Source organism: Caretta caretta, chromosome 6 (genome assembly GCF_965140235.1).
Source record: "Caretta caretta isolate rCarCar2 chromosome 6, rCarCar1.hap1, whole genome shotgun sequence".
Classification (NCBI taxonomy): Eukaryota; Metazoa; Chordata; order Testudines; family Cheloniidae; genus Caretta; species Caretta caretta.
This window is the reverse complement of record NC_134211.1, coordinates 132,380,130-132,398,021: the sequence shown is the minus strand read 5'-3', so window position 1 is coordinate 132,398,021 and position 17,892 is coordinate 132,380,130. Positions and strand designations below refer to the sequence as shown.

The following is a 17,892-nucleotide window of genomic DNA, read 5'->3' as shown; positions in this document are numbered from 1 at the left end:
TACACCCACTTTAATACTGCATGCAATTCTCGTCACCCCATAGCCAAAGCGTTTGACACAGTCTCCCACAGGATTCTTGCCAGTAACTTAAGGAAGTATGGGCTGGATGAATGCACTATAAGGTGGGTAGAAAGCTGGCTAGATTGTTGGGCTCAACAGGTAGTGATCAATGGCTCCATGTCTAGTTGGCAGCCGGTATCAAGCGGAGTGCCCCAAGGGTCGGTCCTGGGGCTGGTTTTGTTCATTATCTTCATAAATGATCTGGAGGATGGTGTGGATTGCACCCTCAGCAAGTTTGCAGATAACACTAAACTGGGAGGAGTGGTAGATACGCTGGAGGGCAGGGATAGGATACAGAGGGACCTAGACAAATAGGAGGATTAGGCCAAAAAAAATCTGATGAGGTTCAATAAGGATAAGTGCAGGGTCCTGCACTTAGGACGGAAGAACCCAATGCACAGCTACAGACTAGGGACCGAATGGCTAGGCAGCAGTTCTGCGGAAAAGGACCTAGGGGTGACAGTGGACGAGGATCTGGATATGAATCAGCAGTGTGCCCTTGTTGCCAAGAAGGCTAACGGCATATTGGGCTGTTTTATTAGTAGCATTGCCAGCGGATCTGGGGCCACACTTTGACTACGCAGAATTAAAATATATTGACAATATAAATATATTGACAGGCTTGACAAAGCCCTGGCTGGGATGATTTAACTGGGAATTGGTCCTGCTTCGAGCAGGGGGTTGGACTAGATGACCTTCTGGGGTCCCTTCCAACCCTTATATTCTATGATTCTATGATTCTATGATTCTATGAATAGCTACCCAGGCAGTGAGCACTCTCCATCTTGTGCACTGACTAAGGCAGTGTCCTGTGGAAAAAAGTAATTTAGAATAGAATCATAAGTCATGTGTCCCTGCCCCCTAATCATTTTCATTTCCCTCTGCTGGACTCTCTCCAATTTGTCCACATCCTTTCTGTAGTGGGGCCCCCAAAACTGGACACAGTACTCCAGATGAAGCCTCACCAGTGCCGAATAGGGGGGAATAACCACTTCCCTCGATCTGTTGGCAATGCTCCTAATATACAGCCCAATATACCATTGGAGTTCTTGGCAATGGGGGAACGCTGCTGACTCATATCTGGCTTCTCGTCCACTGTCACCCCTAGGTCCTTTTCTGCAGAACTGCTGCCGAGCTATTCGGTCCTGAGTCTGTAGCGGTGCATGGGATTCTTCCATCCTAAATGCAGGACTCTGCACTTGTCCTTGTTGAACCTCATCAGATTTCTTTTGGCCCAATCCTCCAATTTGTCTAGGTCCCTCTGTATCCTATCCCTGCCCTCCAGCGTATCTACCTCTCCTCCCAGTTTAGTGTCGTCTGCAAACTTGCTGAGGGTGCAGTCGATGGCGTATTAGCCTAGGCCGATAAGGCCTAGGCCTAGGGCAGCAAATTTATAATAACAACATTTTTGTAATCATGACATTTTTGCACAAGCCCACTGTCTGTTGGATGCCTGTATCGTCGTTTGTTCATATTGTAACTGCTCACCAAACTGAAGCATCTGTGACGCCGCAATTCTACCAGTCATAGAGCGTAATGAAACCACCATTGACGGCGTGACACCATGAAGGAAACATACCTGCGACAATCCTGAATGTTAATAGTGTGACCGGATGGAAGAAATTAAGTGGTTCTCAGTTAAAAAAAAATGCTACAAGAAAGAAAGAAAGAAAGAAAGGAAGAAAGAAAGAAAGAAAGAAAGAAAGAAAGAAAGCTTTGAGCAGGGGGTTGGACTAGATGACCTCCTGAGGTCCCTTCCAACCCTGATATTCTATGATTCTATGAAAGAAAGAAAGGGAAAATGAAATGATAGCAAAAATGCGCAAAATAGATTCCTTTGTTGCATCAGTTACTGCTGTTCACAAGTTCATATGGGGGCAGCAATTATTTCAGGGCCTAGGGGTGGCAAAATTATTAATCTATCCACCTTATAGTCCATTCATCCAGCCCATACTTTTTTAACTTGCTGGCAAGAATACTGTGGGAGACCGTGTCAGAAGCTTTGCTAATGTCAAGATAGATCACATCCACCACTTTCCCCATATCCACAGAGCCAGTTTTCTCATCATAGAAGGCAATCAGGTTGGTCAGGCATGACTTGCCTTTGGTGAATCCATGTTTACTGTTCCTGATCACCTTCCTCTCCTCCAAGTGCTTCACAATGGATTCCTTGAGGACCTGCTTCATGATTTTTCCAGGGATTAAAGTGAGGCTGACCGGTCTGTAGTTCCCTGGGTTCTCTTTCTTTCCTTTTTTAAAGATGGGCACAACATTAGCCTTTTTCCAGTCGTCTGGGACCTCCCCCAATTGCCATGAGTTTTCAAAGTTAATAGCTAATGGCTCTGCAATCACATCCGCCAACTCCCACAGCCCTTTCAGATGCATTAGATCTGGACCCATGGACTTGTGCATGTCCAGCTTTTCTAAATAGTCCTTAACCTGTTCTGTCACCACTGAGGGCTGTTCACCTCCTCCCTATACTGTGCTGCCCAGCACAGCAGTCTGGGAGCTGACCTTGTCTGTGAAGAAAGAGGCAAAAAAAAGCATTGAGTACTTCAGCTTTTTCCACATCATCTGTCACTATGTTCCCTCCCCCATTCAGTAAGGGGCCCACACTTTCCCTGACCTTTTCCCTGTTGCTAACATACCTGTAGAAACCCTTCTTGTTACCCTTCACATCCCTTGCTAACTGCAACTCCAGTTGTGCCTTGGCCTTCCTGATTACACCCCTGCATGCTCTAGCAATATCTTTATACTCCTCCCAAGTCATCTGTCCAAATTTCTACTTCTTGTAAGCTTTCTTTTTGAGTTTAAGCTCACCGAAGATTTCACTGTTAAGCTGAGCTGGTCGCCTGCCATATTTACTATTCTTTCTGCACATCGGGATGGTTTGTTCCTGTGCCCTCAATAAGGCTTCTTTAAAATACAGCCAGTTCTCCTGGACTCCTTTCTCCCTCACATTAGCCACCCAGGGGATCCTGCCCATCAGTTTCCTGAGGGAGTCAAACTCTGCTTTTCTGAAGTCCGGGGTCCATATTTTGCTGCTCTCCTTTCTTCCTTTTGTCAGGATCCTGAACTCGATCATTTCATGGTCACTGCTGCCCAGGTTGCCACCCACTTCTACTTCCCTTATCCGTTCTTCCCTGTTTGTGAGCAGCAGGTCAAGAAGAGAATGGCCCCTGGTTGGTTCCTTCAGTAGTTGCACCAGGAAGTTGTCCCCAACATTCTCCAAAAACGTCCTGGATTGTCTGCATTTCTGTATTGCTCTCCCAGCAGAGGTCAGGGTGGTTGAAGTCCCCTATTAGAACCAGGGCCTATGCTCTGGAAACTTCAGTTAGTTGTCCGAAGAAAGCCTCGTCTGCCTCATTCTTCTGATCCGGTGGTCTATAGCAGACGCCCACCACGACATCACCCTTGTTGCTCTCACCTCTAAACTTAACCCAGAGACTTTCAACAGGCTTTTGTCCAGTTTCATACTGGAGCTCTGAGCAATCAGACCGCTCTCTTGAATACAGCGCAACTCGTCCACCTTTCCTTCTGTACCTGTCCTTCCTGAACAGTTTATACGCATCCATGACAGTGCTCCAGTCATGAGATCATGTAGTTATAGACTGTGACATAATGCATGTGTACAATGGGGCTGAATTAAGGTTGAGCAGACCACTGTCATTCTGGCATTTCCTGACTTCTAAGAGCTTGATTTTGCAACTTTGGCAATCTCATAGTTTATGTATATTAGGGCTGTCAATTAATCACACTTAACTCAAGTGATTAATGCAAAACAAATTAACTAGATTTAAAAAAGTCATAATTAATCACAGTTTTAATTGCCCTGTTAAACAACAATAAAATACCAACTTAAATTTATTATAAATATTTTTGGATGTTTTTCTACATTTTCAAATATATTGATTTCCATTACAACACAGAACACAAAGTGCACAGCGCTTGCTTTACGTTATGATTTTTTATTACAAATATTTGCACTGTAAAAAGGATAAAGAAAAGAAGTAGCATTTTTCCGTTCACCTCATACAAGTACCGTAGAGCAATCTCTTTGTCATGAAAGTGGAACTTAGAAATGTAGATTTTTTTTCACATAACTGCACTCAAAAACAAAACTTTAGAATCTACAAGTCCGCTCCGTCCTACTTGTTCAGCCAATTGCTCAGACAAACCAGTTTGTTTACATGTACGGGAGACAAAGCTGCCGGCTTCTTATTTACAATGTCACCTGAAAGTGAGGACAGGCTTTTGCATGGCTTTGTTGTAGCTGGTGTCGCGAGGCATTTATGTGCCAGGTGTGCTAAACATTCATGCACCCCTTCATGCTTTGACTTGCCTCGACTAATCTTTTTTGCAGTGCAAATATTTATAATAAAAATAATAATATAACGTGAGCACTGTGCATTTTCTATTCTGTGTTGTAATTGAAATTTGAAATCAATATATTTGAAAATGCAGAAAAACAACCAAAGTATTTATAATAAATTTAAATTGGTATTTTATTATTGTTTAACAGCGTGATTAAAACTGAAATTAATCACGACTATTTTTTTTAATCTGCGAATTTGGCAGAATTTGGCAGCACATTGGCTATTTGAAACTCTCACGTCCAGCTAAGTAAAAGGCAAACCAGTGGCTGTTGGTTCATTTGATCATGCTGCTTCTGAGGAGGACTGTTCAAGAAGGCCGTGTAAATGTGGCCGCAGTTCAGGGTTTAATACACAGAGTGAATGGCTTCAAGTATCAGATGGCATCTCGAAGCTGATTTTTAAAAATCCATTTCATTTGCATGGCCTCTTCGTTGGAATTACAAATATCAGTTCAGGAATTTGAGTTTCTCAGACCTTTTGTGTGGCTGCCAATGTGAGTGTCAATGAAAGCAGTGTGTCTCCTTAACTTAGGAAAACGTTGGTTTTTAAATGTATTGTTTACAAAGTGGATAGCAACAGTAAAGCCATGATTTGCTTTGACCCATGAGCTCTTTTCTGAAATGGTTCTTTGCTTTGCAGTGATGCTGCATCTGTGAGTTATCAGTGACAACAAGGGGCATGAGGAGGACTGGAAGTGAAGAGGAGAGAAACAAACTGGAGAATGTGTATCAGAGTTTACAGCTGCCTTACTTGGGGACCTGGGCCAAGCTTGTTCAGTTTTTGGTACAGAAGTTTGAGCTCTGAATCATTATTGCAGTTTTACTCCCCCATAGCTCATCTGAGCCGTTACTTCAGACACAGTTTGGAATCCCTTCCTTTCTTCATCATTGCTAGAAAATTCCTATTAGAAAATACTCTGCTCTCTTTCAGCAAGCTGAAGGTTTTTCCTTCGGTTCCTACAGCCAAGAAATGATGCCATGGGCAGATCGAGCTAGTCACAGGCTCCTGACTGTGATGGTTGTCTGGCAAAGATATGTGTTTTAGCTGAAGAAAGCAAAGATCTCTTGTTATACATGTCAGCTAATCTTTGCCGGATCTACAGATTGTAAATCACAGGCATGGAGTTGTGTAAATACTTGGTTTCATTTCAAGCGTTGCTTACACTCATATTACAGTGTAGGGTATTTTTTAAGCAATCATTGTGAATCCTCCAGAGCAGTATATTGCAGCTGCCATAGCTCGTTGAGGAGTCCACAGGGACCTGCTTTTCAGCAGCCTTCCTAGTCTGAGGAGACTCCAGTGGTAGACCCCAGACATCCTGGCTTCCAACTCTTTATGACTTGGGTAGACAAGTGAAGGTGTCGCCAACAGGTCAGAGCATGTTCTGCGTCTCCCTCTGGGCCCAGTTCCCAGAGGATGTGATTCTGTTACCTCCCAGCTACAGAGCCTGACTCCTGCTCTCAGCGCTGGAGGTCTCTGGTTCGGTCTCAGGTGTTAGACAGGAGGGGTTAAATCAAAGGCAAAAGGCACATGCTGGATACGTATAGTCCTCGTACTGGAGTCGCCAACTGAAACTCCCTTCGTGTCATTTCCCAGTGGTCACTTCTTGGGAGGTCAGTGGGCTAGCTGCTCCTGCTGTGCTGTGCCCGAGGAGGGGCAGTGCCCAGCTGGATCATTCCAGGAGCAGAGCGGAGAGTCAATTCCTCTTTGCAGGGAGGGGAGTAAGTTACTACACTGCTTTTGATGCTGCACACCCAGCCAGCCTTTGCCTAGCTAGCTCTGCCCATGTCGTGAGTCCAGCCCTGCTAGCCCTGCCCAGTCACAGCCCTGGAGCTCAAGGGGTGCCTGCTCTTCCCGCGTGTGCAGCGCAGAGCACGGTGTCGCTGCAAGTTGGTTTGCCTGCCCCAGAGCTGGAGACATCCCACCTCCGTTGTGAAACCAAACAGCGGGCGGGCATGTAGGAGAGAGGGCAGTGTGCTCCTCCCTCACCTCCTGCCATGCTGGGCGTTCTTGTGGTCTGGTCACAACTCTGAAAATTAATACTAACTTTGGTACAAACCATCACGATCTTGTCACATTTATAATGTGCAAAAAGAATATAGTCCAGACCATTGATCCGTCTATGTGATGCTTTAATAGGGCCAATTTCACAACACTAAAAACAATTATGAACCACATCAGCTGAGAGAAAGAATCTAATCAGAAAAATGTGAATGATCATTAAGAATCTTTTAAGAACACCCTGTTAGATGCCCCCAAAGCCATAGTTCTACAACTGAGGAAGGAGGCTGTGCTGGCTAAAAAACCGACCTGGTTTAGAAGGGAAGTGAAGGTAACTGTAAAAAATAAATGAATAAAAATAATATATAACAAATGGCAGAAAGGGGAAGTTGATGGTAATGAATGTAACTCAAAAGTTATTAGATGTAGAAAATTGATGAGGGAAACAGGGACACAAGGAGACATCTATGGTCATCAGAGTTAAGGACAATAAGAAGGATTTTTTAAAAATATATTGCGGGGGGGAGTGGGGGAAGGAATCCTGACAGTGGTACTGGACTGTTACAAGAAGGACATGGAAGAATGATCAATAATAATGCAGAAAAGGCAGATATGTGCAATAAATATTTCTCTTCTGTAATTGGGAATAAAACAGATGATGCAGTCTCATGGTATGGTCATAACATTCAATCCATTCCACTAATATCTCAGGAGCATGGTAAACAGAAGTAACTAAAGTTAGACATTTTAAAATCATCAGACACAGATACCTTTTATCCAAGAGTTTTAAAAGAGCTGGCTGATGAGTTTACTGGACTGTTAGTGTTGATTTTCAGTATGTCTTGAAGCACTGGGGATGTTCCAGAAGACTGGAAGGAAGCGAATGCTGCGACAATAGTTAAAAAGGGTAAATGCGATGACTCAGGGAATTATTGGCCTGTCAGCCTGGCATTGATCCTGGGCAAAATAAGGGATACAGGCCTCAATTAATAGTGAACTAAAGAAGAATAATGTAATTAATGCAAATCAAAAGGGGCTTTGGAAAATAGATCCTGTTAAACTAACTTGATTTTTTTTTTTTTTTGATGAGATGACAAGTTCGGTTGAGAAAGGCAAGCGTGCTGATGTGAGACATTTAGACCAGCTGTGACATATTTAACTTGCCGCCTCATGACATTTTGATTAAAAAGCTAGAACTCTGTACATTCAGCGTGGCGCACGGTAAGTGGATTAAAGGCTGGCTAATAGGTAGGTTTCAATATGTAATTGTAAATGAGGAATCGTCATTGCATGGTGCGTTTCAAATTTAGCTACAACTAATCAGGAGAAAGATCTTGGAGTCATCGTGGATAGTTCTCTGAAGACGTCCATGCAGTGTGCAGAAGCGGTCAAAAAAGCAAATGGGATGTTAGGAATCATTAAAAAAGGGACAGAGAATAAGAGGGAGACTATCTTATTGCCCTTATATAAATCCATGGTACGCCCACATCTTGAATACTGCGTACAGATGTGGCCCCCTCATCTCAATAACGATAGACTGGCATTAGAAAAGGTTCAGAAAAGGGCCACTAAAATGATTGGGGGTTTGGAATGGGTCCCATATGAGGAGAGATTAAAGAGGCGAGGACTTTTCAGCTTGGAAAAGAGGAGACGAAGGGGGGAGATGAGAGAGGCAGTGGTGAGCGGGAGCCAGTTCGCACCGGTTCGCTAGAGCCGTTGTTAAATTTAGAAGCCCTTTTAGAGCCGGTTGTTCCGCGAGGGAGAGCCGGCTCTAAGAGGGCTTCTAAATTTAACCGGCCCAAAGTGGCTCCTTAGGCGCTGACTCCACGGGTGCTCCAGCCCTGGAGCACCCACGAGGGAAATTTAGTGGGTGCAGAGCCCCCACCGGCAGCTCCCGCCCCACCCCCGGCCCCAACTCACCTCCGCTCCTGAACGCGCCGCCCCCCCCGCTTCTCCCCGCCCCCCCCCCCCCCGGCTCCCCGCGAATCAGCTGATTGGCGCGGGAAGCCGGGGGGCTTCGCGCTCAGGCCCAGGGAGGCGGAGGTGAGCTCAGGCCGGGGGGGGGGGAGGGGGGCCGCCCGCGCCGCAGCAGGTAACCCGGGGGGGGGGGCCGGGGAACCGCTCCCCGCCCCAGCTCACCTCCGCCACCCTGGGCCTGAGCAGGAAGCCCCGGCCTGCTTCTCAGCCCCCTCCCAGCTTCCTGCCGAACAGCCGATTCACGGGAAGCCGGGGGGCGGGGGGCGGAGAAGCACAGCGGGGCGGTGGGTTCAGGGGAGCAGGCGGAGCGGAGGTGAGCTGGGGCCGGGCGTGGGGCGGGGAGCTGCCGGTGCGGGCTCTGCACCCACCAAATTTTCCCTGCGGGGGCTCCAGCCCCAGAGCACCCAGGGGGTCGGCGCCTAAGGCACCACTTTTGATGTGATCAGTGGGGGGAGCGGCCGCTCCCCCTGCTCCCCCCCAGCTATGCTCCCCCGCCCCTAGGAGCCAGAGGGACCTGCCGGACGCTTCCTGAGAGCTGCCCCAGGTAAGCACCGCCGGGACTCCCCCCCTTGCCCCCCGGCAGGTGCCTCTGGCTCTTAGGGGTGGGGTGGGCACCCACTACAGTGGCCCACGAGACCCTCCTGCCCGGTTCTGGGGGCAGTCAGGGGAGAGGGAGGAGGGTGGATGGGGCAGGGGTCCTGTGGGGGGGCGTCAAGGAACGCGGGGGGGTTGGATGGGGCAGGAGTCCCGGGGGGCGGGGATGGGCAACGACCCCCTCATGGGGTGAGGAGGGAACCTGTTGTTAAGATTTTGGCAGCTCATCACTGGAGAGAGGTCTATAAAATCATGAGTGGTGGAGAGAAAGTGAATGAGGAAAAGTTATTTACGTGTTCCCATAATATAAGAACTAGGGGCCACCAAACGGAATTGATGGGTAGCAGGTTTAAAACAAATAAAAGGAAGTTCTTCTTCACACAGCGCAGTCAACCTGTGGAACTCCTTGCCTGAGGAGGTTGTGAAGGCTAGGACTATAACAGGGTTTAAAAGAGAACTGGATAAATCCACGGAGGTTAAGTCCATTAATGGCTACTAGCCAGGATGGGTAAGGAATGGTGTCCCTAGCCTCTGTTTGTCAGAGGGTGGAGCTGTATGGCAGAAGAGAGATCACTGATCATTACCTGTTAGGTTCACTCCCTCTGGGGCACCTGGCTTTGGCCACTGTTGGAAGACAGGATACTGGGCTGTATGGACCTTTGGTCTGAGCCAGTGTGTCCGTTCTTATGTTCTTAAGGACTGGGTCTTGGCCCTACGCCATTTAACATCTTAATCAATAATGTGGAAGAAAACATGAAATCATCACTGATAAAGTTTGCAGATAACAAAAAACTGGAGGGTGTGTGAACTAATGAAGATGACACCTCACTGGTTCAGAGTGTTCTGGATCACTTGGTAAACTGGGCAGAAGCAAACAAAATGTGATTTAATTTGGCTGAATATAAGTGTATACATGTAGGAACATAGAATGTGGGCTGTTCTTACAGGACGGGGGACTCTATCCTGGGAAGCAGCGACTCTGAAAAAGTTTGGGGGTCATGGTGGATAATCAGCCAAACACGAGCTCTGGGTGTGATGCTGATGCTGATGCCAAAGGAGAAGGTGAAGTGGTGATTTAATTAAAATCTGTAAGTATCTGCACAGGGAACAAATATTTGGTAGTGGGCTCTTCAATCTAGCAGAGAACGGTGTAATACGATCCGATGACTGGAGACTAAAGTTAGACAAAATCAGACTGGACGTAAAGGATACATTTTATACCAGTGAGAGGAATTAGCCATTGGATCAATTGACCAGAAGTCATGGTGGATTCTCCATCTCTGGCCATTTTTAACTCAAGATTGGATGTTTAATGTGGTGATCATATTCTCCTACTTAGCCCCCCAGAGGGAGGGGGAGGAAACAGAGGCCAGCTGGGAATGGCAACTTAGATAGGAGGAGAAAGCCTGGAGCAGGAGTACGAGGAGGGGAGTAGAAAGGAGGGGCCAGAAGCAGGAAATGGGGAGGGAGTCATGGGCATGGGGGAGGGACCATGCGAGGAGAAGGCAGGGGGCAGAGGGGATGATTGCCAGTCTTTCCTGATAGGCACCCTTCTCATGCCCCAGCCCCCAGCTAGCAACAGAGTTACTGTGCTCTGGGGCGTGAGCACCGGGTTGGGAGTCAGGCACTTCTGAGTTCAAACCCTGCCTCTGCCACTGAGGTGCCATGTGGCCTTGGGAAAGTCACTTCACTCTCTGCCTCAGGTCTCCCAGCAGTGACATCACTCGTATCTGTATGTATCTATGTTTGCACAGGGTTCAGAATAGGTACGGCACATTACCAGTGCAAAGGGTTGCTGTTTTCCCGAGGGCCAGGAGTTGTGGTGAGTTGGGAGCAGTGGCAATGGGGAAGGGGGGCTGGGCACACGAAAGTGGGAAAGAAATGATCATTATTAGGAATACTGAATGAGAGATGGATGGAGGGAAAGGGCCAGGAAAGGAAGAGAAATAACAGAACACTCAAGAGACTGGGATTTTTAAAAATGTTATTAAACAGTCTGGTAGCAAACCATTGCAGAGAACAAGCCAGTCACGGCTGCTTTTGGCCACCAGGTCACAGCAGTGTGGGAGGAGGCCCGAGACCCTGGCCTGTGGGTGCCGACAGCAGTGCTATAATCCCCTTGGCTGGGTTTGTGTTCACATCACAGCCCCTGGCCTTTGGGGTGCTCGTGCATGGCCGAGGGCAAGCGGGGGCGTATCTGAGGGAGTTTGGGGCAAGAGGTTCTTCTGGCTTCGAGCTTGCCAGTGGGAAACGTTACACATACCTATGAGAGAGGTTTAACACAGAATCTTCCCTCTGACTTGCAAACTGGCCTCAGCAATATCCGCATTTTCTGGGTGAGGAGTAGCAGCCCCATCCCTTGGTTTTTATAGCAATACAGAGTCTCCTTCCAGTCCAGTCCCAGATTGTGTCTACACTTCCCCCGGCGGTGTGCATTCCGGCTTGAGGAGAATTGCCTGCACTCTCTCTAATCAAGCTAGTGCCTTAGACCTAGCAGTGTAACTGTGCGTGGTGGGAGGGGAGAGCCGCCCCGAGAGCAATCCTGTCTGGGATGCTAGGTACATACAGGGGGCAGCTTACCCCATATACAGCCTTCGCTACACTCTGTTTTGAGTGTGCTAATGAGAGCAGATCTCGTGTGGGTTTGCCTCTTTGAATCCCAGCCCCAGCGCCCACGTAGGCATATCCCGTGCGGTGGCATTGGGAGCTGGCCAGGGAAGGGAAGCTCTGGTTCATGGGAATTCTGGGACGTTGACAGTTTGTTTCACTTTCTTTGTTCTGCGTCGACATTGCAGGATTTCCTGCCAAATGGAACCATCCGTTTCAGCACCCAGCTGCCTGGCCACCGGGCAGGGGAGCTGGCAGGCAGGGCGGGCAGGCAGTGCCCCGGGAGCCTGGCCCACCCACAGCCCAGCCCACTTTCCATTGAACGTGTTGACGGCTTTGACGTGTGCCAGTGGAGAGTTCAATTCTGTCCAATCAGCACATTTACACGGACACTGGTGAGAACGGCTGGGACGGCGCTGGGGCAGCTGCAGACGTTGGGTGGTCACTGCTCTGCATACGGCCCATGCACAGGCTGCAGGGCCTGCATCGGGACAGAACTCCGCTCCGCTGCAATTCTCCCCTGCTCGCCACCCTGCACTGCTTTCTGCCACGGCAGCCCTTCCTCACCCGCGGGGATGCTGGGACTGGGGATGGCAGCCGCCAGCACCTGTGCACTCCTGCTCCTCTTGAGAGCCACTCTAGTGCTGGGTATTTGGAGCCGGGATCATGTGCCCCGGGTGCCCCTGTGCAGTGTGCCCTGGGTGCCCCTGTGCAGTGTGTCCTGGGTGTGTCTGTGCAGTGTGCCCTGGGTGCCCCTGTGCAGTGTGCCCTGGGTGTGTCTGTGCAGTGTGCCCAGGTGTTTCTGAGCAGTGTGTCCTGGGTGTCTCTATGCAGTGCGCCCCGGGTGTCTCTGTGCAGTGTGCCCCTGTGCGTGTCCATGCCGTGCGCCCCGGGTGTCTCTGTGCCGTGTGCCCCTGTGCGTGTCCGTGCAGTGTGCTCCGGGTGTCTCTGTGCAGTGCGCCCCTGGGCGTGTCCGTGCAGTGCGCTCCGGGTGTCTCTGTGCAGTGTGCCCCTGTGCGTGTCCGTGCAGTGCGCCCCGGGTGTCCCTGTGCAGTGTGCCCCAGGCTGTGTCTGTGCAGTGTGCCCAGGTGTTTCTGAGCAGTGTGCCCCTGGGTGTCTCTGTGCAGTGCGCTCCGGGTGTCTCTGTGCAGTGCGCCCCTGGGCGTGTCCGTGCAGTGCGCCCCGGGTGTCTCTGTGCCGTGTGCCCCTGGGCGTGTCCGTGCAGTGTGCCCCAGGCTGTGTCTGTGCAGTGCGCCCCTGGGCGTGTCCGTGCAGTGCGCCCCGGGTGTCTCTGTGCCGTGTGCCCCTGGGCGTGTCCGTGCAGTGTGCCCCAGGCTGTGTCTGTGCAGTGTGCCCCTGGGCGTGTCCGTGCAGTGCGCCCCGGGTGTCTCTGTGCAGTGCGCCCCTGGGCGTGTCCGTGCAGTGCGCTCCGGGTGTCTCTGTGCAGTGCGCCCCTGTGCGTGTCCGTGCAGTGCACCCCGGGTGTCTCTGTGCAGTGCACCCCTGTGCGTGTCCGTGCAGTGCGCCCCAGGCTGTGTCTGTGCAGTGCGCCCCTGGGCGTGTCCGTGCAGTGCGCCCCGGGTGTCTCTGTGCAGTGCGCCCCTGGGCATGTCCGTGCAGTGCACCCCGGGTGTCTCTGTGCAGTGCGCCCCTGTGCGTGTCCGTGCCGTGCGCCCCGGGTGTCTCTGTGCAGTGTGCCCCTGTGCGTGTCCATGCAGTGCGCTCCGGGTGTCTCTGTGCAGTGCGCCCCTGGGCGTGTCCGTGCAGTGCGCTCCGGGTGTCTCTGTGCAGCGCGCCCCTGGGCGTGTCCGTGCCGTGCGCCCCGGGTGTCACTGTGCCGTGTGTGGTGGGTATCTGTACATGCCTAGCACATTGTTGTCATTGCTTTATTATATAAATAAGAGCATGCTTAGACACACGAACAATGATGAGAATATTTAGGATGCAGGATGAAAACAAAGCTGCCTGGATGCATGTTAGTTGAAAACATGCAGCCATGCTCTAATAGCTATTGGCCTCAACACAACAATATCAGAGGAAAGATTTATGGACACTAAATCATGCTGCATAGTAAATAACATGAACTGTACTAAACAGGTGCAAACAAGGCTCATTGTGAATTAAGCTTCTAAGTTGTTGTCTAAAAAGGTTATTATTATGGTGTTCATTTCGTCTCTGTTCACTATGTGAATTCCCACCGCGTTGATTCCATTTACAGGAGTACAATCTTTCCAACATATATTACTTGCATAAAAAGGCCTGAAATTTAATGTATTTAATGTATTTAAACATCATCCTTGAAGTTTGCTTGCTGTCAAAATTAATGCAAAAACGATTCTCCATGGAGCTACAAAAGGTTTTAGTCTAAAATTTTACTGGTGTTGACAGGAACAGACTGCTTCATATGAGTTTAAGGCTAGCAGAAAAGGGAACTAATTTAATTGGTGCATTTATTGTCCAAGAATGGCCAGTTGGGTCTGAAGGAGCCCAGTATAAATTGGTGTAACATTGGATTCTATAGAGAAAGGATTACACTCTCAGCTGGCTGTAAAAAATAAATGTGTTTTTATATCCTTTTCCAGTTGTCAGATAAATACTGATTCTCTAGCACATGTATTATGGGAGAGCCATTGGCTGAGAGATTGATTCAGTGATGAAGGACCATTTTCTAGTCCCTGGGTGATACGCTCTTCTCTGTTTAAAAATACAACCTGCCTAAAAGGAATTTGCTAGAGGGGAAAACCTCAGCACCTACATAGAAGTGCAAATACTGTTTGGGTAACAAATGATTTAGCAACAGTTTATGTTGAGTAAGAACTTTTTAATTCAAGATCATAACCAGATAGCTCAGTATATGGACTGTTTGTTAGAAATAAACCTTCTACAGGAGTTTATCATGTGTTGAAGATGATCATCAGCACTAAGAATCATCAACCACACCCTCAAGGCTCTGTACATTTTTTAAATGATAAATTGTCAGGTGAAGAAGCCCTCTTGTCTGAGGGACTTGGTGGTCTGAGTCAGAGGTTTGGAACAGCTCCCACGTATGTTAGTTTCAGAAAGACTTGTGGGTGCTCAGCAATTCTGAGGAACAGCACTTAGGGGCTTGATATTGTCTTACTGCTTGTCTTTGCATCTTACAGACTCTTATTCCATTTAATTTCCCAGTTCATGGACAGACTGGATTATTGTTCCCCATTCAAAGTTCCCAGGGCTTGCCTAAAAACGCTCACAAGCTTTGAGCCTGGGACAGCTGTGAAACGTCTTGTCTGTTTGCATATGCAGGGGTGCAGGAGCCATGCCCGTCCCTGGTTATTAGAGAGACAAGGTGGGTGACGTGCTCTTTGTTACTGGACCAAGTTCTGTCTCTCTCACCAACAACAGTTGGTTCAGTAAAAGCTATTAGCTCACCCCCCTGGTCTCCGTGTGTTTATGGCCATTTAAAATGTACAGTCTTTATGGTAGTGTATTTATGGGGCTGGTGAAGTGGTTGTGTAATTCTGGTGTGCGGAGACGTGCTAGAACCCAGCTCTAAGACGAAGACTGTAATTGTACTGGCAGAATTTTCTGGGGGTGAGGGGAATACAGTTTTGTTGCCCAGGGAGTTGGAGAAAGTGATAATCATCTACAATTTGGTTGTGTTCCCTACTTATCTAGCTCTCCACCAACAAAATGGTTAACAATTTATGAATGGTAGACAACAAACTCCTTTGAGTTTGTTCTGCGCATAACACTAAGAGCTTAGGGGTTGGGTAGACCTGTATGTTCCACTTATCGTTTTTAGGAAGACTGGCTGAACAGCTGCGAGGTCTGTACAAACAGGTGCAAGACTCCTTTCCCACCCAGATGACTACTTAGCAGTATCACAAAGACACACCAAAATGGAGGAGTTGACAATGTCTGCTCAGGAGAGGCCAAGGAGAGGCATAACCGGGTGGTGCAGGTCCGAGAATGAGTTGCGTTGGCAGGGTCTTCAAAATGCGCTGCTGACAGTACGTAAAATTCTGCGCCTCTGTTATCCACCTGCTCTTTCCATAAGACCGAACAAGTAACATATAAACCACCAAAGAATCCTGTGCCGGTCTGCTGTTTGCTAATGGATGACACCTGTCACCATTAAAAAGTAAACCCACGGCTTATGACTGCCCATCATAGTTATCATGTATTCATGGTATTGGGGTTCTTCTCAGCCTAATGTGACCATCTCCTGTTGGTGTCATCATTTTTCTTGTGGTAGCACCGAGACTATGGCCTCATTGTGCTTCTCAGCGTACAATGTATTGAGAGACAGCCACGCCCGCAGCATCCCGATCCCTTGAGCCACAGCCCAGTGCTGTAACCACTAGCCCATCCTTCCTTCCTTTGCCTCCTTATCACATGGGTTGTGTTCCACATGGGAGATATTAACAATGTGCTTTGCACTCTCTTTCAGGCTCTGAAACCTGATCTACAATGGAAAAACTGCTTTTGTATCTGCTGTTCATTGGCGTAGCAGTGAGAGCCCAGATCTGCCCCAAGCGCTGTGTCTGTCAGATTTTGTCTCCAAATCTTGCAACCCTTTGTGCCAAGAAAGGGCTTTTATTTGTTCCCCCAAACATTGACAGAAGGACTGTGGAACTGCGACTGGCAGACAATTTTGTTACAAATATCAAAAGGAAAGATTTTGCCAACATGACCAGCCTCGTGGACCTGACGCTATCCAGGAATACAATAAGTTTTATTACACCTCATGCATTTTCTGATTTGCGCAATTTGCGAGCTTTGCATTTGAACAGCAACAGGTTGACTAAGATCACCAATGACATGTTCAGTGGGCTTTCCAACCTGCACCATTTGATACTTAACAACAATCAGCTGACTTTAATTTCTTCCACAGCTTTTGATGATGTTTTAGCTCTTGAGGAACTGGATTTGTCCTATAACAATCTAGAAACTATCCCTTGGGATGCTGTGGAGAAGATGGTTAGCTTGCACACACTCAGTTTAGACCACAATATGATTGATCACATTCCTAAGGGGACTTTCTCCCACCTCCACAAGATGACCAGGTTAGATGTCACATCAAATAAATTGCAGAAGCTGCCACCTGATCCTCTCTTTCAACGAGCTCAGGTATTAGCAACCTCAGGAATCATCAGCCCCTCTACTTTTGCATTAAGCTTCGGTGGAAACCCTTTGCATTGCAACTGTGAACTCCTGTGGCTGAGGCGTCTTTCCAGAGAGGATGACCTAGAGACTTGCGCTTCTCCTCCACTGTTATCTGGTCGGTATTTTTGGTCAGTCCCAGAGGAAGAGTTCCTGTGTGAACCCCCTCTCATTACTAGACATACCCATGAGCTCAGAGTGCTGGAGGGTCAACGGGCAACTCTGAGATGTAAGGCCCGGGGCGATCCAGAGCCAGCCATTCACTGGATTTCACCAGAAGGCAAACTTATTTCAAATGCAACAAGGTCGTTGGTGTACGACAATGGAACGCTAGACATACTTATAACAACTGTGAAGGATACAGGCTCCTTCACCTGCATAGCATCGAACCCTGCAGGAGAAGCCACTCAAATGGTGGATCTTCACATAATCAAACTTCCTCATTTGCTAAACAGTACAAACCACATTCATGAGCCTGACCCTGGCTCCTCGGACATCTCAACCTCCACCAAGTCAGGATCCAATGCGAGCAGTAATAATGGGGAGACTAAAGTCAGCCAGGATAAGAAAGTTGTAGTAGCAGAAGCAACGTCATCCACTGTGCTACTCAAATTTAATTTTCAAAGAAATATACCTGGAATACGTATGTTTCAAATCCAGTACAATGGTACTTATGATGATTCACTTGTTTACAGGTAAGACAGAGCCAACCACATCTGTATCTGCACTTAGCTCTCCATCAAATTGTTTCCTATTGATTTATTAATGCACTGTTTCATTGCAGTCCATTACTGAGGAGTGGTTACAATACCACTTCGCCTGATCAGAATACGGTCCTCGGAAACATATGGCGCAGGGCTTTTGAAAGACTAATGCAATTTTCAACTAACAAATAGGAAAATTACTTTGAATAGTGTTATTTTTGGATAATCCAATCTGACCTTTATTCCCTGCGGTAATCTGATCAGCAGAAGGATTGTAAAGTTAGATGAGTTAAATGGTTCTTACACCCTCAGGTTTTGAAAACCTGGGAGAAAGATGTCAATAATGTATGTCCGCTAAGGCCCTCGAATGCTGTCCTCAGTCTCTCTGCCGCGCAGCCTGGTGCAGTGCCCGCAGAGGTGTTTTATGT

General features: G+C 48.2%; 1 protein-coding gene across 11 annotated transcripts in view; it reads left to right on the top strand.

Annotated features, from left to right (window-relative positions):
• Positions 1 to 17,892, top strand: part of LRFN5 (leucine rich repeat and fibronectin type III domain containing 5) — a 154,552-nt gene that overhangs the window by 122,644 nt on the left and 14,016 nt on the right. For 6 of the 11 annotated variants that reach the window (XM_048853981.2, XM_048853984.2, XM_048853977.2 and 3 more), the window contains 2 exons: positions 15,400 to 15,607; positions 16,048 to 17,455. In XM_048853981.2, coding sequence (XP_048709938.1) covers positions 16,068 to 17,455 — 1,388 coding nt within the window. In that variant the 5' untranslated portion in view covers positions 15,400 to 15,607; positions 16,048 to 16,067. Of the gene's footprint in view, positions 1 to 14,788; positions 14,944 to 15,399; positions 15,608 to 16,047; positions 17,456 to 17,892 lie in introns of those variants that run through there. The other 5 variants (XM_048853982.2, XM_048853978.2, XM_048853980.2 and 2 more) reach the window with 2 other exon arrangements.